Source organism: Oryctolagus cuniculus, chromosome 3, assembly GCF_051225735.1.
Source record: "Oryctolagus cuniculus isolate XC-2025 breed Fujian yellow rabbit chromosome 3, ASM5122573v1, whole genome shotgun sequence".
Classification (NCBI taxonomy): Eukaryota; Metazoa; Chordata; class Mammalia; order Lagomorpha; family Leporidae; genus Oryctolagus; species Oryctolagus cuniculus.
The window spans coordinates 51,388,670-51,409,848 of NC_142869.1; the positions used below are offsets into that span (position 1 = coordinate 51,388,670).

Genomic DNA, 21,179 nt, shown 5'->3' on the forward strand with positions numbered 1-21,179 from the left:
AAAAAATGTCATTTGGCTTATATAAAAGAATTATTTTTGAGAAGCAAGGCAACTATTTTCTGATGTTTTCAAGATGTTTACCTTAGCACCAGGGGATCCAGGGAATCCTGCTGTTCCAGGAGGACCAGGTGGGCCCTGCAAAAATTAAGTAGTATTTCAAGGATGCGTATTCAAACAAATGAAATTTATTAGTACTAGTAAATAATACATGAGCCTCTGCCTGCAGCACCAGCATCCCATATGGACACAAGTTCGAGTCCTGGCTGCTCCTCTTCTAATCCAGTTCTCTGCTGTGGCCTGGGGAGGCAGTGGAGGATGGCCCAAGTGCTTGGACCCCTGCACCCACATGAGAGACCCGGAAGAAGCTTTTGGCTCCTGGTTTTGGATCGGCCCAGCCCCAGCCATTGAGGCCATTTGGGGAGTGAACCAGTGGATGGAAGACCTTTCTTTCTGTCTCTCGCTCTCACTGTCTGTAACTCTCTCTCTCAAATAAGTAATAATAAAAAAAGTCTTCAGTGTTCACATGTGAATATCATGCAAAAAAGCAGCATGATAAAATGAGGAAAGAGTAAAACCTGAAGTTAGAAAATGTTTCTCCTTACTTCCAACATGAATTCCAGGCCTTTGTTCAGATTATTTATTCCTGAACTTTTGGACTCTCATGTATACAATGGAGGTAACATTCGGGTCTATATTGTAGGATTTTTTTTTTCAGATGTTATAGCTAGTATTAGGTATTAACTAACATCGTAAGCACCATATACATGTTAGGAATTGGGCAAGTATATAAAAGTTTAAGAACCGAGGTTTGCTTATTGGTTCAGGGCTACTTTCTGAGTAAAGCCGAATATGGGTCTACAACAGCATTAAATTGAAAAGAAATCATAAAGATAGTTAACTAGAAGATAATGCATGCTTTTCTTTATAATATAAATACATAATATTAAAAGTGTACACTCCATACTCTTTCATTACCCTGAAAACAAATAGGGTGAGATACAAAGTCACTCACTGGTTGTCCGTCGCTACCTCGGGCACCATCGTTACCTCGAGCCCCCTGAAAAGAGAAGTTTGTCTCATAAATATTCTTCTTAACGTTGGTTGAAAGAAAATTTTGACAAAAATGCTGCTGTAGTTGAGTTTTTTTTAGAATATTCTTAGTACTAGTTACCCATTTTTAGTTCATTTGTTAAATACTCTGATATATAGGCCCAGTGTTGTGGCATAGTGGGTGAAGTTGCTACCTGCAACCAATGCATCCCATATAAGGGCCCTGGTTAGAGCGCCAGCTGTGCCAATTCTGATCCAGCTCCCTGCTAATCTCCTGGGAAAAGCAGTGCAAGATGGCCCAAGTGTTTGGGCCTCTGCACCCATGTGGGAGACCTGGATGAAGCTCCTGGCTCCTGGCTTCAGACTGGCCCAGCTCTGCTTGTTGTAGCCATTTGGGGATTGAACCAGTGGATGAAAGAGTCTCTCTCTCTCTCTCTCTCTCTCTCTCTCTCTCTCTTTCGTGCTGAGCTTTAAAATGCATAAATAAATAAATCTTTAGATAAAACAGTCAGCAACTGTAAAATTCCTGGTTGCTTCCCTATAATTACAGTGAAAACACTTGTGAGGTGACTTCAAATATAATTTTGTAGGAGGAACATTGTCCTGCAAGCCTGAAAGCACTCACTCGGACACTTATCTGTCACTGAGCTGTAGGTGTGTGGGATGGGGACAGTACTCACTGCAGCTCCAGGAAGTCCTGGCCGTCCTCTTTCACCAGGAGCCCCTCTTGGGCCCTACAGAAGAAAGTTTAAGTATTGTTTTGTGTTAAACTTGACATTTAAGGACATTTGGAGGGGGATCAAAACAAGTTTTGGTTTTGGGGAGGTCAATAGCAAAACTGAACATTCTATGATAAGAATGATAATTACCATTGGTCCAGGGGCTCCGTTTTCACCAGGAAGACCATTTTCACCCTAGAAACATACAAAATTTGTTACTATCTTATCTGGTAAGATAAGTTTGTACATTTTTAGAATCAGTGTATTAGGGAAATTACCATGGGAATCAATGATACCTAATTTAACAATATCAGATTTCTGTTAGCATTTTATTTGATTTATCAGAAATCAAAAAATTTGAATATCAAATGGAAGTAATTGTCAGGTTTTACTACAATAGTCAACCATTTATAATTCAGTCTCCTTATGTTAGGAGTTTTCATGGAAATTTTAATACTTCAATTGGTTATCATATGTACATTAGTATGTAAAATTCAGGTAAATGTTACAAAAAATTAAGCTCCATGAAATAAATCTTAAACAGAGATTTAAAAATTCAGTGAGTTTACTGGTGAAAATAGGATATTCTGTGGCTAACCTTTAATCCAGGAGCACCTGTTTCACCCTTTTCTCCATTTCGTCCGTCGAAGCCCTATGAAATATATAAAAGTAGCAAAATTATTAAAATCTATTAATAATCTTAAATAGTTACTGAACTTTACACTGAATCTTTATAGCTTTTACTGCATAGCAATATTTGCAATGTTAATTTAAACAATCTACAACTCTTCTAATTGGGTTGAGATATTCAACACTGATTTATAGGAAAAAGCTGAACCAACTTTGTAGTATAATTCAGTCTATTTAGAAAGTTGTCTTAACTGTGGAGTAGCAAACATAGGTTTCATATGTTTTATTTCTCTTACGCTGAGAAATTTTGGATTCAGGTGGGTTGAAACTACTTAATGTTTTGCAAAACAGAGTTGTTTGATTCAATCTATAGATCAGATGAGTAAGGCAACGAATAATATATAATAAATATTTTCATTTTTTCTTCTAACAGTGATGGTAAGAACATTAAATTATGCTTTCCTGAGACTTTCCATACACTTAAAATCGGCTCAATAATTCGGTACAAAATAACCATTTTACTCAAAACATAGGATTGCTAGGCATTTAAAAATAAATCAAATCCAGCTGTCAGAAGCAACCACATTTGGCATATATTCAGTTGTCCAATATGTTGGGTAAACATAGACAAAATGGAAGGGTTTGTAGGCAAATTAAACACTGTACTCACTCTGTGTCCTTTCATACCAGGGAAGCCAGGCATACCAGCAGGACCTTTGATACCCTAAAAATTATGAATGTAAAGATGTTAATGAACCTTCAGATAGAATAATAATCTACCAGTAAAACACCTCTATTATTAAGCTGATTGCAATTAAATTATAGAGTAATATAAGGTAACACAATCTTGATTACTCCAATTGGTTGATTAGCTGAAGACTTACTGGAGGTCCAGGCAATCCTCTCTCCCCAGGTCTTCCAGGTCGTCCTGATTCTCCCTAGGTAGAGAGATAAAGAATTCACAGGTGGTCATGGAGAAGAAAATATACAGTAACCCAATGAGTGAATTGTTCACTTTGAATTTTTCCTACACAGGTCACACTAAAATGGTGTAAGATCAGCTTTCGTGGTAAAAGCAATGAGGAAGGCCTCTCTCACTTTAAAAAAGATAACTTACAAAAAGCACAGATATCTCTCATCACTTAATTCAGGTTCTTCCTCAACTCAGTAAGAGGAATTTGCCCCTGAAACTTAATTGGTAAAGGAGGACTACCATAATGTTAAAAGTGCTTATAAATTTTCAAGATCATGAAGTACTGATACCAAATTCTTTATTACAGGAGACTGAAGAAAATTATTTCTCTTCTAGATCATTGTGTATTCACTGTCTGGGTCTTCTCGACATACCAAATAACATTTAGGGGTACTCAGCAAATGGTATGTGTAACCACGCAAGTACAATATAGTAATCAACTATTAGTTTGAGCTGAAGTGTTGAAATCAATTTTTGAATAACATTTTTCCCTCTGGTATTATGGCATAGATCATATTCTGTTTAGAATATTATAAGTTGAATTTTGGTGTATCTTCATTTAGTCCTTGAAAACTTACATCTTTTCCAGCAGGACCAGACGGACCAATAGCACCAGGAGGTCCTGGAGGACCCTGAAAATAAGGAAATAACAACAAGCATATTGTAAATTTATTCTGCTACAGTTTATTATTATGTATTATGTGTATTTCAGGAAGGAACCTTCTTTTAAATGTTTTCATTGTATTTCATCTTGAACACATTTGCTGAATACATTATACGTTTATTATATAATTCATTTACTAAAATTCATTAGCCTATTTTAATGAAAATAAGAACATCAAGTATCTAAATTTTATACACATGTGTGTATATATAAATTCTGGTGGAATTTTACATTTTTAAGATATTGAATATGCTACCTAAATATAAAGGTATTTCTAAAAATTTGATTAAAATAACCATCTTCTTCATTTTATACAGCATATTCTTCTAGAATATTATATCAGACTATGCTCATTTCTACTGTATTAATATATATTTTATCTATATGACATATGTAATCTCTATTCATATATATTTATATAAAGAGAATAGATATAAGGGTTAATAGGTGGTTTTAATAAAATGTTATTTCTATTTGTTAGAGGATTTGTGTCAACTTTAGGAAGTAGACTATTGTGTTGGCTAACTAATGAGGGAATACCTATAGTAACTGTTTCTAAAGTATCTAAATTATGCAAAGAGATCATAAGAGATCAATTCTGGATATTAATACTTTGTTGGGTAAGTAGCTTGCAATGTTTTCTTCCATTCTATCAGATGTCTCTTTACTGATTGTTTACTTTGCTGTGCAGAAGCTTCTGAGTTTGATATAAGCCAATTTTTTAGCTTTCTTTTTAGTGCTTGTGCCTTGGGAGTCTTACACAAGTGATCACATGCATCAGTATCTTGTAGTATTTCCCCTACATTTTCTTCCAGCAGTTTCATATTCTTAGGTCTTAAATATATGTCTTTTACCATCTTGAGTTGATTTTTGTATCTGGTAAGAGGTAGAGATCTAATATATGTCCAGTTTTGTCAGCACTATTTATTGAAGATACTATTCTTTCTCCCATGTACGTTCTGGTCATTTTTCTCAAATATCAATTGACACTATGCACATAGATTAGTTTCTGGCCTCTATATTCTGTTACATTGATCTATGTATCAGTTATATTCAGAATTTGTAGGCACTCAAAAACTCAACAAGAACAAAAAACAGACCAATCCAGTTTCAGAAATGGGGAAATTATGTGAACAGATACTTCTCAAAAGAAGAAATAAATATGCCCAACAAATACATGGAAGCAATGCTCAATATCACTAGTCATCAGAGTAATGAAGTTCAAAACCACAATGAGATATCACCTCACTCCTGCCAGAATGGTTATTATCCAAAAGTCAGTGAATGACAGATGCTGGTGAATATATGGATAAAGGGGAACTCATGTACTGTTGGTGGGAATGTCAATTAGTGCAACACAGTGGAAAACAGTATGGAGTTTCCTAAATAACTAGAAATAGACTTGTCACATGATCCAGCAATACTACTACCAGGTAGATTCCCAAAATTCAAGAACTCATTTTATCAAAGAAACACTTTCTCCAGCATGTTTATAGCTGCACTGTTCATAGTAACAAACATATGGAATCAACAAAGGTATCCATTATTAGATAAATGAATAAAGAAAATGTGATTTTATATATATGTATATTCCATTATGTGTGTATATATATATGATGGAATATTATTCAGCTATAAAAAAGAAGGAAATTCTATCTTTTGAAGCTGATTTTGACCTGAAAAACAGTATGTTGAGTGAAATAAGCCAGACAGAGAAGGACAAATACTATATGCTCTCTCATATGTGGGAGCTAACATAAAAGAAAGAAAAAAAAATTCCTTTGTGTATCAGTTTTGAAATACGAAATACAATGTTTTATCAAAATTTGTTTTAAATCTTTGTCAATTAAATGCTTAGAAAGTATATACCAGTATAGTTATAATGATTTTTTACTGTTTTTAAAATTTCCTTTGTATGAGTTGAACATTATTTTACTGTTTATAGTCCTTGTCTGTATTTCTACTGGACCATGGTCCTTTTACTTTTTCTGTTGAACTTTTTCTCTAGTAGACACAATAAACCTATGGTTATAATGTAAATTAAAAATGTATTATCTGAAAAATTTTTAAAAATAAAGAAAAAAAGGAGTGCACAAGATCTTTGAAACCAGTTTAAGTATCATAGAAGTGGCATTTGTTATTCAAATATTTAAATTTAAACTTCATGTGTACTCTATAGGGATCTATCACCTTTAAAAAATAAATGCTTCTCTGCAGAACTGTCAATTTATTAAGTATAGGTTATTTGTTACTTACAGCAGGACCAGCTTGTCCAGGTTCACCAGGGGGACCTTGGTATCCTGGAGAACCCTAGTGAGCACAACAAATGTATTATTATTAAAGTAACATAATCTTCATATATTTCATTTACATCTCAAAGATAGTAACACATCAGGATTTGTGAATACAGTCAGTAAATTTTATTCCTGTTTATAACAATTAAAACCCATTTTTTTCAAGTCAGAATAAAATTAATGTTATTGCATCCCATTCATTTCATTCCATTGAAAATAGATTGGTTCCAAAGGAAAAGCATATTATATGCAAACTAAATGTGGCATTTAATTTTAGAAAGTTTTTTTTTTTAGATTATTTATTTGAAAGGCAGAGTGACAGAGAAAAAGAGAGTGTGAGAGAGATCTTCTGTCCACTTTTTCACTTCCATATTGTCCATAACACCCAGAGTGAGGTCTGGCCAAATTCAGGAGCCAGGAGTTACATATGGGTTCTCACATGGGTGATTTCATTATCAGGAAGATAGATTCGAAGCATAAAGGGCTTTTAATTGTAAATAGCAGTTGATAGAAAGGACTTAAATGTGGAATTCCAACATTTTTGAAAAAAAAAACAAAAAACCAAGCTTCTCAGTTATGATCTAACTATTTGGAATTATACATATTTGAATGGCTAACTTTCAGTAGAATCTACACTTACTTGATTTTTACAGGAATGAAGAAGAAAGCACTGATGTGTGTACTTACAGGGGAGCCAGGATGACCAGATGTACCAGGGGGACCGGGAGGGCCTGGAGGACCCTGGAATGACAATTTTAATGATCAATACAAAATAAATGAATGAAAAATATATTTTATACATGCACCAAAGTTATAATTCTGTCTAGATACCATGCTGACATCTTTAAAAATGTGAACAACTATGTGTCATTATTAGATAGTTATTCATGTGTATACTTAATTTTATGAATTCTACAATGAAGATGTCAGTAATAAAGTATCACTATCAAGCTCATTATCATAGAATTGACAAAAATTTTTTGTAAATGTTATAAAATATTGATCCAAACTCCTAAAAAATTCAAAATCTGGAAACATTCAATACTAAATGCTATGAAAATTTCTCCACCAATGTCTTGAAGATTTCCTTCATATTTCCTTCTACCAATTTCATAGCTTCAGATCTTACATTTAGATCTTTCATCCATCCTGAATGGATTTTTGCATATGGCGAGAGGAAAGGATGTAATTTCATCTTCTGTCTTTGTATAACCAACACCATTTATTGAAAAGACTTCCTTTTCTGCAATGCATGCTCTTAGCACCTTTGTAAGAAATCTGTTGGCTATATGTGTATGCATTAATTTCTGGGTTCTTTAATTTCCATTGATCAATGTGTCACTTTTTATGCCATTATCATGCTGTTTTAATTGCTATAGCTTTTTAACATGTGGATAATACTATACTGGTGAAGAAGTAGTTCCTAGCCAGACAGTCAAATTCAATGTGGAAAAATATTTATCTGTATACCACTGGTCCTATGCTCTAAGCCTCTAATACAATGTTCTAAATCAACCCTATAGCTCATAACTATATTGATATAGATGTCACAGGGTTGTATTGACATGGAGATTTAGATACACACATAAGAATAATCACATTTGTGGCAATCATAACAAAATCAAACTGATTTATCATTTTTCAGAAATATAAACTAGAAAACGTTCTGTATTAGAGCAAGCTATATCTAAATGCTGATAATAAATTTCTAAAGCAATATTTTTAATTAGATTTTCTCTTGTAAATGCTAGTTTTGATGTCAGTTAATGATGTCTCATTATTTGACTTTTTAGAATAAACTCTATATTTGATTAAAATAGGTGTCATAATGTGATTGTAGTTTAAATTTAAATTAATGTTTAAATTAGTTAATGTAATTTCCTGTGGCTTTGAAAAATACAAAAAAAAAAAAAAAGAAGAAAAGAAACCAAAGCATTAAAACTTGAGAGAGTTGTAGAATGCTCTTTCCCCCCATTTGCTTTACACCAGTTGTTAAGTCTTTTCTAACAGGTCATTTGAACCCAGAAGAAGAATTTTGTCCTCCTTAGGCTTGGAAATCACAAATATGTGATTCAATAATCTGAGTGGAAATCCTCTGCAGTTCTAGAGAAACCAATGGCTTGCTTTATTTATACTTACATATTTGTTTTTGCAGTGAAACTATAACCTCCTTTCTATTCCTCCTCGTGGGAAGCTGTTCCAATGCAATGATCATTTACATGGGACACCAGGTACCATGTGCATGTGCCTAGGTTTTAGCGTTATTGATATTTTTCCTATGAAAACTCTAGGTCATTTTCATGGAGGAAAATCCTTCAGGTACAAGATTGGTAACTATTATTTAGGGTAGATATAGTTAAAGAGGCAGTGAATTCTGGAAATCTTTGTGTTTGATTTGGAGAATAGCCGTGAGGATGGGTTGTTATATTGGGCATTTGTTGCTTAAGTTGTCATCTATAAAGGAGTATTTAATAAATTAAATGGCATTAAAAGAAGTTTATGAATAAACTAGATGAGAAAGAGTAAAGTGGGAGTGAAAAGAAATAAAATTTTATTAAACTCAGAGAATATATTTATGTGAGACCTAAGCATGAAGGCAGGTGAACTTTGTTAGAGGTGGTTATGTTAGGAAGTGGCAATATAGGCAGGATGATGAGTAAGAAATTAATTAGGATAGAATCAACAAGAAATTGCTACCTTTTCCCCAATCAACCTTAATTAAGAATAAGCTATTTTATACAATTACACAAAAATGTTGTGTTCCCAGAAGAGCAACCATTCAAAATCTAACAAACAAGAAAGATAAATAATGTGCTAAAACAGTCAGAAACATTTGTACATACAGCTGGCCCAGGATAGCCGCCGCCAATTCCTCCTATGCCAGACTTGACATCATACGAATCGAACTGGGGAGAATAGTTCTGCAGCAAAGAGAACAGATAGATAAAATCATTTTAATACAGAGACCATAGATATTTTCAAAAGCATTTAGATGTGCATGCAGCATCTACTATTCACTGGCAGAAGGTTTCTGCCTGCCAGAGGTTATGATATACGTTAATTATCTCACTTATCCTTTCTACATAGTTTTGATATTAGACATCCTACACATGGCTTTGATATTACATATCCTACAGAAATGTTTGTGAATGCATAAATACTCAATTAAATGCTATTATTCAAACTACTATTTCTAAGAATTATCTGTAGCATTACTAAGATATGAACACAGACTACTTACAGCTCAAGGAATACTGAGATTATAAAACTCAACCTCTTTATTTTGAACAGAAAATTGAAGTCAAATTACTTTTCCAACAGTTAATGATACAAATGAAATTCATATCCTATGGCTTCTGGTTAATATGCTTAATTGATAAGCATACTCAGAGAAATCAAGCAATTGAATCAAATAAAGGATCATAAGTTTAATGGATACCCCTAGAACTTGTTTCATCTTGAGTTCTAGGTGTAGAAATGTGTCCTATTTAATTACTAGGGTAAGAATTAGATGTTAGCCTTTACTTCTTATTGAAATGTCTTCTGAAAATCAATTTTTAAACCTATGCTTATTTGTGTATGTTTTCTAAATTCACCTATTCCATGAAGCAGAAATTTTGTCATGTTTATTTATTTGATTATTTGTTTCATTTGTAGAGTTAATTGGGTGCCACGCTGTAGGAAAGAATGCTTACAGTTAATATTTGTCTGAAACTTCCAAAGTTTACCATCAAAGTTAGAAGGGTAATAAGGTATGGCTGCTGCATTCTTAATTCCCTAGATTAATTCTTTGGGGAGTTGATAGCTCTCTTGGTTCTCAAACATAATTGAGTATGAGGGATCTTCAAAAACTTCATGGGAAATGCATATTGTCAAAAATTAAGCTTATGATGATAAAATAAATGAAAATATGCCATTGTAACAATTAAAAGGAAAAATAAAGAAGGAGGAGGGGGATGGGAGAGTAAGGGGAAAGGAGGGTGGTGGGGGGAAAGTACCACAATGCCCTAAATCTGTGTATATAAAATACATGAAATTTGTTCGCCATATAGATTTTTTAAAAATGGAATTCAAATTATTTTCATAACAATATAAATTTGTCTTTAATTCCACTTTCCATGTCATGTGCCTGCTGAGAAGTTAAGAAATGTTGGAAGGAATTAGCAGCAATAGCGTTAGCATTAAGGGGAAGCATGAATACGGACAAAGCACTTAGAACAATGCCTAACACACATTAATACTAATAAGGATTTGTTAAATAATAAAATTAGAGACAGATGTAAGGAATGACAATTGTGAGAAGTAATATAAACCACAGAAACAAGAAGAACTAAGATAGTTTTACAGAGGGATCTTTCAGTCCTGTAATTTATTACCTGAGTACCAGTAGGGCATGATTCACAGATTCCAGGGGGGCCAGGAGAACCAGGGGAGCCTGGTTGTCCTGGAATACCAGGGTCACCATTTCTCCCAGGAATACCAGGAGGGCCCTAAGAGAAGCAAAAGTAAAAGTAAACAAAACAGTGACAAATCTGGATGATTAAAAAGTCATGAGATTTTTGCTGCTCTGCAAATAGAAGTGATATATTTTCTTGGAAATCAATTTGTATTCAAACAATATGAGTAATTTAAGTGTAATGCATCTATTTATATATTGGTCTAAATTTTATTTTTTAAATTGATAACGGGATTGATGACATTATATGAATTTTGAGGCAGTTGCATCTTGAACAATCATATGGTGTCATTTTTCAAACATGCAGCACTAAAGAAAATGTATGAATGATGAGAATTAAGATCTGGAAAGCATGTGAAAAGGAAAAGAAAAGTCAACTAGAACTGGAACTACCATTAGCATTAACTTCAATCAACTGGAGAATATTTACTTACTGGATCTCCCTTAGGCCCTTGAGGTCCTAGGCCATCAACAGTGCGGGGAGTCTAAGGAATGAAAAAAATGAGGGTTAAACAAGACATCGAAAAACTTATCCACAAAATACCTGCCAATTTACATGTTTATTTCTTAACCCGGTTTATATCCAGTCACAAAGTTGCAATGTTCACTTTCTGCTTGTGATATCAACATGACCATTGGGCAGACCCAACTATCATTTCCTTTCAGACTCCCATGATATAGGAGCTATTTAGGTGTTTAAATATGAATGTTGAAGATATATAGTTTTTCTTTCAACTCACAGTTGTTTCAGGCGCTGGGCAAACTGCACAACATTCTCCAAATGGGATTTCTGGGTTGGGGCAGTCTAAATTTTCTTCATCACATATTACATCATCACAGAGAACATATCCTCCATCGCAGATGCATATTTGGCACGGTTCGGGTTTCCAGACATCTCTATCGGCATAGGACTGGCCAAGGTGAGTGCATCCTCCAGCAGGTGCTGGAAAAGAAGTAAAGGGTGTGATGTTTCAAAACCCTTCAGTAAAATGCGATTTTTGTTCTGCAGCAACACCTATTTACAATAGCCAAAGTAAAGATAGTTTGAACAATTTCTTCATTTAATGTATCATATTTTCCCTACCTAATTTCCAACTAGTAAGAGACCTGGGGACAGACATTTGATGCCATGGTTAAGACTCTCCTTGGGATGCCAAAATCCCCTATAGAGTTTCTCCATTTGAGTCCCAGCTTTGCTCCCAATTCCAGCTTCCTGCTAATGTGTACCTTAGGAGGCAACAATTGATGGGTCAAGTAGTTGGATTCCTGCCACCCAGATAGGAGATCTGGATTGAGTTCTGATTTCCTACTGAAGACCTGAACCAACCCTGGTTATTCTAGACTTTTGAGTAGTAAATCAGCAGATGGTAGACGTATCTGTCTTTGTTCTGACTCTCTCTCATCTCTCTGCCTTTCAAATAAACAAAATAAGTAAATTAAAATTTAAAAAAATCAAGTCTGTGTATTAACATAAAATTGGTAAAGCATTTTTGATTTTCATTAAGACTAACAGGTATTTTAATTGCATTTATATTAGGAATTTAACATCAATGTATAGCACACAAGCATTGAAACATTTATTTATTGATTATACAATTGAAAATAAAACTTATTACCCAGTTGCTATTCTTTGTTTTAACACTAGTGAGGAACATTAACTAAAAAGATAATTTTGTCACTAACTCTGAATATTTTCTGGATTTTCTTAACCTTATTGAGAAATTCAGGAGCAAACTCAGCTAATCTTAGCAACATTAAACTCTTGCATATTTTCCTAGGGAAACTTTTAGCCAAGTTTATAGTATATAGAGAATGTCACAATAACTCTATTAGGCATTAGTAGGTCAAAATGATATGATGTAATATATTGCATATCTTACATGGATGTAAAGGAGTTTCCAAGTCACAGAGCAGGTGAGGGGGAGATTTTTTAAAACAAACTCTGGCAAGGAATACATAAAAAATTATAGGGAAAAATATGAATCATGACTATGTATTCGTGGCTTAAAATGGTAAAAAATTTGCTTCAACCAAAATTTTAGGCTTGGTTCCTATTTATATTCAAGGTACTGAAATTTCAGAGGCTATTAAAAATGAATCAGCTAAGTGGTTGCCAAAATGAAACCTGGTTTTAATTTTTAAACATTAACTATGGATTGTGGCTAAATACAATATTAGTTCTTGAGGATTACTGTGAAAGTTTGCCAATAATTGAGTAAATAAGTCATCCTTCTCTAAAAATTTGCAAAAATTTTTGTGAATAACATGATATATTCTTTGACTTTTTTGTGTGAGGGTGAAATTTTCATTTTCTCAAAGTTACAGTCTTTAAAATGTCTGTGGAATAAGATCTGGTTTGGAGGAAGCAGGAAGTTTAAAATGCACTTTTTCCTGCCTAGTAGCCAAGAAGTCTTCCAGTGGTCCTGAGGTTTTCCCATCTGGACACTACATATACCAAGGAAGAGCACATTTTTAATCATTGGTTCTCTATCTTCTCCTGGTCTGAGGTTAACAATAATTTAGTTTCATGATAAAGATTTTGGTTTAGAGATTTAACTGATTTAGTAAAGTGCACCAAAAAGGAAAAAATATCAGAGCCTATAGATTCTGCTGAGTACTGAAATTGGTTCCTTTTTTTTTTCATTTCCTCTAATGTGTGCAGATACATATTTAATGAATTGTGCAATACCTGTAACTCATTTCAAGAAATTTAAAAATCTGTTCTGATTTTGTATTATAGTTTCTCAATGTGGTCTTTAGCTAATCAAAGACAGTATTATTATCCAATTGTAATTTTTTTTTTTTTTTTTTTTTTTTTTTTTTTTTTTTTGGACAGGCAGAGTGGACAGTGAGAGAGAGAGACAGAGAGAAAGGTCTTCCTTTGCCATTGGTTCACCCTCCAATGGCTGCCGCGGCCGGCGCGCTGTGGTCGGTGCATCACGCTGATCTGAAGCCAGGAGCCAGGTGCTTCTCCTGGTCTCCCATGGGGTGCAGGGCCCAAGCACCTGGGCCATCCTCCACTGCACTCCCTGGCCACAGCAGAGGGCTGGCCTGGAAGAGGGGCAACCGGGACAGAATCCGGCGCCCCGACCGGGACTAGAACCCGGTGTGCCGGCGCCGCTAGGCGGAGGATTAGCCTAGTGAGCCAAGGCGCCGGCCCCAATTGTAATTTTAAATAAGCAAAAAAGAATCTATTTGGAAAAGTTATTCTAGTTTCTCCTCAATGTTTGAAAGAGATAGTTGAGAACAGGGGGAATATCTATTTTCTAAGGAACATATCTTTATTCATTGTGGACATTAAAGGTGAATACCAAAATGCTTGCCTCCGTGCAAATAAAGTAGGCCTATTTTTAAAGGTGTTGTGGAAAATATGATGGTATTTTAAAAAGTTCATGGAAAATGCATATCACGAAAAAAGCTTAATGCTATAATGAGTACTCAAACAGTATATTTCGCTTTGTGTTTCTATGGGGGTGCAAACTGTTGAAATCTTTACTTAATGTATACTAAACTGATCTTCTGTAAAAAAAAAAAAAAAGAAGAAATTATCAATTCCCAACTTGACTCTCACTGGGATTAAACATGACAATAGGTCTGATCTGATTTCATCATCATTTAAAAAATTCTCTATTATTTTTCACTTTATGTTTGTGTGGGAGCAAACTGTTGAAATCTTTACTTAATGTATGCTAAACTGATCTTCTGTATATAAAGAGAATCGAAAATAGGTCCTCATGTGAATGGAAGGGGAGAGGGAGTGGGAAAGGGGAGGGATGCGGGTGGGAGAGACGATATGGGGGGGAAGCCATTGTAATCCATAAGCCGTACTTTGGAAATTTATATTCATTAAATAAAAGTTTTAAAAAAAGCCTAAAAAATAAATAAATAATTAAATAAATAAAAAAGAAAGAAAGAAAAAAGCTATGCAAGGATCTCAAAATTTTTGCACCAAAATAAAGTTACTTTTTATTTTCTGCAAAGTTTTTGAAGTACCATATTATGAACAGTAAAAATGTAAACAGATGTATGCACTAAGCTATTTGTATATATTAGAGCTAAAATCAACTGTTTTGCTGATGAGGTCTGAAAGTTTTGAGATGAAAGATTGCCCAGTAAAATCATTAGATCTTTGCATAGGTTTTCCCTTTTAATGTGAATCATTTTAAATCTTTCTTTAAATCAACTTTATATGAAATGCTCCAACAGGTCAGTTTCAGCTCAAGATTTTCCATTTTGTAATCTGAATTTGAAATCCTCTCTATGAAAAAATGACTAGATTGTGCTAATGATGTGTTCAACTTTTTGTCTCTGGAGAAGGATTACCTTTCTATAATTAATATGTTACATGACAAAAACTAGTTACTGAATGTCAATGACAAAAGAAGACAAATGAGGATACCTGGAAAATAAATCAAAAATCTCATATTTAAAATATATTTCTTCCCTATCTCTTAAAATTCCTTGCAGTGAACATAAATCTTCTTTTCCCCACTATGTAATCATTCTTCTATGTTTATGTCTCGTTTGTGGGTTCTCATACTACAAAAAATGCATTATTTTCTATTTGCTCTGAAAACTATTAAATGAGCAGGTTGTAAATAAATTTGTTAGAATTACGTGAAGTTCAGTATTAACAAATATTGCTATTTAGCTATTGTTCCCAAATTTTCTTAGAAATCTTGTGTAGTATCCTTATTAAAATGCAGATGCCTCAACATATAATTTGAGTGACTTTTTTCTTCTGATTTGCACATGACAGTTAACATGGTGTATGTATGCTTTATTTTACATCAGAAAGTTCTAGGTAAAAGAGAAAAGATTGGATGGCTAAAACAATAAGAATTAGTGCAGTCTTGTTTGAAGCCATGCAATTTTACGTTCATTTGAAAGGAATGTAGCACTCCTGAAAAATCACTCCCTGTGGAAATTGATGGCTGAAGTCCAGTCCATTCTGATTTTCTACCTCAGTCACCTTTGCTGAAGACTGGAGTTTTGTGCAGCTTCCTCTTAGTTATTATTATACCCTAGACCAAATATGGTCAGCAAGAGGTTTGTCTGGAAGCTAAACCTCTCACACAGCTGTTTCATGGTTCTCTTAGTTTGAGTGAGTAGTTGTAGACAGTGAAATCCTGACAATGCCAAGGGAAAGGAATTTTGTTTTCAGGAGAAATAAAATGTTGTAGTTAACTGCAGCACTTACAAGTAGAATGGAAAATGGGATTCGGAAGTCAGTTATCTCATATTATTCCCTTATCTTCTTATATATCTATATTTAGAGCAATTTGGAAAAAATGAGTTAAAATGTTTTTGCAAAAATTATCTCATTTTACTACTAGGCAAATTATTTTTTTTCCATTCAATTGCTTCCTTTATTTGTTGTTATTTAGACTAAGATTCTCTGTTCTAATTTGTAATTAAGTTTCAACTATGCATTTCTTATCATTTGGTATTTCTATTCCTTATTACATAGCACATTTTTGAAATAAATATACCTGTGTGTACAACAGCAATACAGAGTAAACCATCTCCTTGTTGGGATCTAAGATATGAAACACAATGAAGTAGCACAGAATATAATCCATTTTCAGCTTCTTTTCCTTCCTAGGTATACTGTGAAACTTTAGAGAAATAAATCCAAGTGACGTAAGTTTATATTAGCATAAAGTTTACTTTTTGTTGTTCTTCTTTCCACTCTTTATTTTTAAATCATGCTGACTTGAAAGACTCCTACTGCTGACTAAAATATTTTGTAAATTATGCTTCTTTTACTGCCATTTTTAGTGTAAAAACATATTACCTAAAGCATCTAATAAAACTGTTAATTTAGCTTGAGTGACAAGCACTTTTCTTCCCTTTTTCTTTTTATTGAATTCTTATCTTGGCAAAGGTGTTTTTAATCTGGAAATCTAAAATCACAGATGTGCATTGCAAATTATCATGACATCATTTTCCATTACTTCAGAAAGTTGAATGCTTTATAAGTGTGTGTATTTGGAATTAATATAGAATCCAATTAAAATATGTTTGGTTTGGCTCTTAAATGATATGATGTTTGAAAAATATGCATTTTTATTGAATATGTCTCTGCTAGTCAGGTATTTATCAGAATTTCTTAAAATATGTTATATAAATTAATAAAAACACCAAATTAAAATCTACAGACAATGTGAAGAGATAATTTTAATTTAAAAATACTGTTTGTATGGACAAAGTAGATTCTGTTGATCCTTGTCCCCACCAGAAGAAAAAAAGAAAGAAAACTTTATGACTCATTATTTCTGGATGTTCTCTGGTTTTATTTCTTCTCAACACACGATTTTAGGACTCCAATTAGAAATTTCTCTTAAGTTGATTATTGTTGTATAAAGCCAAAATAAAAATAGGGAATTGGAATATTTGAAGTATTTTGTACCCAACAACCAGCAATTGCATCCATACTATGATCTGACCAATTATAAGAACACTGAAAAAATATATTCTAATAGTGGTAATGTTAAATTGTGTATTTTGACTACGAAAATTCTATATCCTCTTCCTTTTCAGCAAGACCTTTGATTTCTTCCTTGGAATAATTTATTGGCCAGCGTTGAGCTAGGGCTAGGCAGAGTTTGTATAGTTCCTCTTATGTTGAAGCTATTGCTAAAAATAGTTTGTAATATCTATTTTATTTAATCCTTTCAAAGACCCTTTGAGCTGAGTGCTGTGATAATCTTCATTTTGTAGGTGAAGAATCTGAAACAAATGCTAAATAATTTCCTCAAGGTTGCATGTTCAGAGGTAAAACTAAGATTTGAAACCAGAAGGGTTTTCTTCAAATCTGACATGCCTGACTACTGCATTCTGTTCCCTTTCTGCTGTTTCAAGGACTGGGACTAAAGAGCCCAGCTTCAAAGCTCTGACCCACATGGTCTCTAAGGTTCAAATCGGAGCCTGAAAATGGATCACAGTTCTCTGGAAAAAGCCCTTTCTATCTGGTCTCAAATCAGGAAGATACCATCTGGAGTTGACTTCCACTATTTATTGTCTCTTGACTTCATGGACAAGAGTTATATCGTCAAGGCCATCCTGATGACACGCAGACCACCAGCAGGATCAATGTGTGATTCAGAAACCCAGCATGCATCCTACTATGCACAGACAAGTAGGATTCCAACAATAACGATCACCAACAGATAAGGCTTCTGTATGCAATGCAAAAATATGTCTAAGATGACTCAGAAAGACAAAAATTTTCAGAAAAATTGGTTACTACACAGCATCCCAGCTTCATTAGTATCTCTCCCTGAATGAAGTTTGAGCATGCTATGTAACTCCAAAGCGTGCTTCTACAGTGCTGATTTACTCGAGAAATAGAGCTGCTGTCATCCTCCCCACCAGATACTACAGAAAGGAAAAGATTCAGGAAAATGCATTGGATGTTACTGAAGTAGTCATTTCTCAGGGCTAGCTTTCAAGGCAGCTTTTACTTTTAATATTTTCTGGATCATTTATTTTTGATTTTTGCATCTTCTGGACATGTTGACTTGGGCCTCCTTTGAACTTTTCATTTTGTTCATGGAGGTTACTTTTTAAATGGCAGTGCTCGACCCCAATGATGGAAAAAACAAGGATTTTTATTAGTTAATCTGAAAGGAATGCACTTGTACTGTGTTTTCATTAAGCACAGACAGAAATTCTAGTGGTTAATGTAACTCTCCAAACTGTAGCTGACAAACGATTTGTGTAAGAATAGCTATCTCACTTTTTCCATTGTCATCATGACATGAAACAGGCAAAGTTTCCCCTTTGAAAAGTCTGGGTTTTTTTTTTTTTTAAGTACGATATGAACTTTTTCTCTTTTGAGTGTGGAAAACAATGGAACTGAGCTATTTTTCCAGGGAAAGTTGCTTTACAAGAAACAGTCCACTGAGACATTTCCAGAAAGTTACTGTAGACCTGGAAACTTTTCAAATATTCCTCATGTCCAACAAAAGCAATAACATCTTTAATCTTTAAAGCTTTAATTCTTAGGCAATCCACTTTAATCATTGCAGGGTGGTGATTTCACTTGATGTTACAAAGCAGAGTAACTGAGCCACATGATCTGGAACACTGCATCAGAGCCTTGCCAATCTCAAGGGGACACCTAACAGTTTCGGTAGATGGCACTCTTCTCTGAGTGACAGTTCATGGTCTGGCAGAGAACTTTGGTATGCAACAGGGGCTTTCCTGAGGATTTACCTTCCAGTTTCAACTACAAACCACACAGACTCACAGCTCATGAAACAACAATTCAGGAATCAGAATTAGAAAGCATTTTTATCACTGTCTTTCCTTCTCTCCAAGAATGCTCTAGTGATGTTATTCTCTTCTCTAATACTATTGACATCTTTAATTCCAGAATTTAATCAGAATATTTATTTACTAAGGCCTTTAGATGCTGAATACTCTGGAGGTGGGAGTCGGGGTGGGGAACAAACAGGTGCCATGAAGTAAAAACACAAAATTTTGTATCAATAGTAATTTATTTTCTTCTGATGTATATGATCACAGACCTGATGATAATTTCTGGTTAAACCATAAACTTTTGAACCTCTTGTTTAAAAAATGGATTTATTAATTCAAAGTCAATTTTAAACAGAGAACTACGTATTTTTTCACCTGTAGGAATGTGTTAGCTCATATATGAGTATTTTTTGGGACAATATACAAGTTTTTGGTATCACTTCGATGACAAATGGGTATAAAAATAAGAAAATTCTGAATTTAATGTATGTTTTGTGTTTTCTAGATAGCTAGGATTTAACAGATTTTGGTTCTAGTCTTAACCTTGCCCTTTCCTGGTTTTGCTATCCCAATTAAGCACTGGGTCCATGTCAGATGACTGACACTGAGATGTGTGAACCAGTATGCCTTCTCTCCTCTTAAAGTACAGTTATTTCTAGCGACTTTATGGTGTTTGTTTTCTTTACTTCAGTGTGTTTAATTTCATAGGTAATACAAACCAGAAAACTTGAATGTTGGAAAATCGACTCTCATAACAAGTGATAGGGAACTGATTCTCTGTATCCATTTACAGTTTGAAGTTCTACAATGATACAAGGCTCATAGTTTATTTCAGTGGAATTGTCAGTGTAGCAAAATATGGAAGCTCAAATCTTAAAACACATTTACTTAAAGTTACCTTCCCTTCCCCAGTGAAGCAATGTTAGTTAGGAATATTGTCTGTACAACTGTATAACTAATAAACAGTGAGGAAAATACTTATTTGAAGTAATGACAACATCAGTTTTTAAATGTTAAAACTATTTTTGAAAAGTTGCATGAAAAATATTGAAAATGACCAAAACAATGAAATTCATTTCTAAAATGACTTTCAATATTGTATGAATTATGTGTTTGACAACATCTTAACAATTAATTACTTAGGAAAGTAGTCTTTAATGTTTAAATTTCAAAATATAATATTTTAAAATCACGTTATTAAATACTGAATTCTGCTATGTAAGGTTAATGCTGGCATGGTTTTGCAAATAACTCTGTCATCCACTAGGTGGTGCATTTTTTAGCCTGAAATCTGGCGTGTTTCTACACTACAGGAAATATAAAACAGACCAGGTTTCTCCTTTGCTGGAATCAAACACAAGGATTAAGTACAACTTTCATGAATTTGTAAAAAGGCCAACATGCTTCGTGAATACATGTTTTATGCTCCAGAAAACTCCTGTTAGTAGACCACAAGCTAGTGTTCCTTAGTACTGTGCTGTTTCTGAGTTTATCTGGACATATAGGGGTACAAGAAACCCCTACCCGGGACAAGATTGTTTTTGTGGTGCTACATAACAGCCACCTCCTGTAATCTCCCCAGAGCTAATCCACCAGCAGAATTTTCTTCTAAAACGTATAGAGAACATAATATACATGTAAAACACCAAAGCTATTTTTAAAATCACAAACAAAATAATAAGCCAAACAAAATTCCTTTCATCTTCTTGAAAGTTTAAAATGTATTAGCAAAGTTTTGTAGCTCTTTATTTTTTTTTGTAGTTAAAAAGAAAAGGAAGAAGAAAAAGAATTTATGTGATGGCAAGATAATACAGTTATCAGACTTTTTTTTTTCTCATAAGTTGAAATGAGAAGAAAAATAGCCATAGTGCTTATCTCTCATTGTGCTTGTCACCATTAGGAAACCACAAATGTTTTGTCAATCTTTGGAACAAAAACCAATGGTTTTTAACCTATTCAGTAAATAAGAACTCTGTGATTCCTCCCCAGCCTTGTTTCCCCCTTCCCCACCCAATCACCATCAACCCCTCCCCAGAAGTGAGAAGAATTTAAGAACTCAAAGAAGACTTTATTGGGGGTGTTGGGAGGTGCTTATCACTAAGCTTACCAAGGAAGGACCCAGAATTGC

The 21,179-nt window shown here is 34.0% G+C and overlaps 1 protein-coding gene across 1 annotated transcript in view; it reads right to left on the reverse strand.

Moving 5' to 3' along the window:
* Window positions 1-21,179, reverse strand: part of COL3A1 (collagen type III alpha 1 chain) — a 42,943-nt gene that overhangs the window by 20,091 nt on the left and 1,673 nt on the right. Inside the window, exons 2-15 of the mRNA XM_002712333.6 lie at window positions 11,527-11,729; window positions 11,221-11,271; window positions 10,707-10,820; window positions 9,174-9,251; window positions 7,018-7,071; window positions 6,293-6,346; window positions 3,951-4,004; window positions 3,284-3,337; window positions 3,070-3,123; window positions 2,368-2,421; window positions 1,920-1,964; window positions 1,731-1,784; window positions 1,013-1,057; window positions 82-135 (exon numbers count right to left, since the gene is read on the reverse strand). Of these exons, the coding sequence (XP_002712379.1) occupies window positions 82-135; window positions 1,013-1,057; window positions 1,731-1,784; window positions 1,920-1,964; window positions 2,368-2,421; window positions 3,070-3,123; window positions 3,284-3,337; window positions 3,951-4,004; window positions 6,293-6,346; window positions 7,018-7,071; window positions 9,174-9,251; window positions 10,707-10,820; window positions 11,221-11,271; window positions 11,527-11,729 (968 nt within the window). The remainder of the gene's footprint in view (window positions 1-81; window positions 136-1,012; window positions 1,058-1,730; window positions 1,785-1,919; window positions 1,965-2,367; window positions 2,422-3,069; window positions 3,124-3,283; window positions 3,338-3,950; window positions 4,005-6,292; window positions 6,347-7,017; window positions 7,072-9,173; window positions 9,252-10,706; window positions 10,821-11,220; window positions 11,272-11,526; window positions 11,730-21,179) is intronic.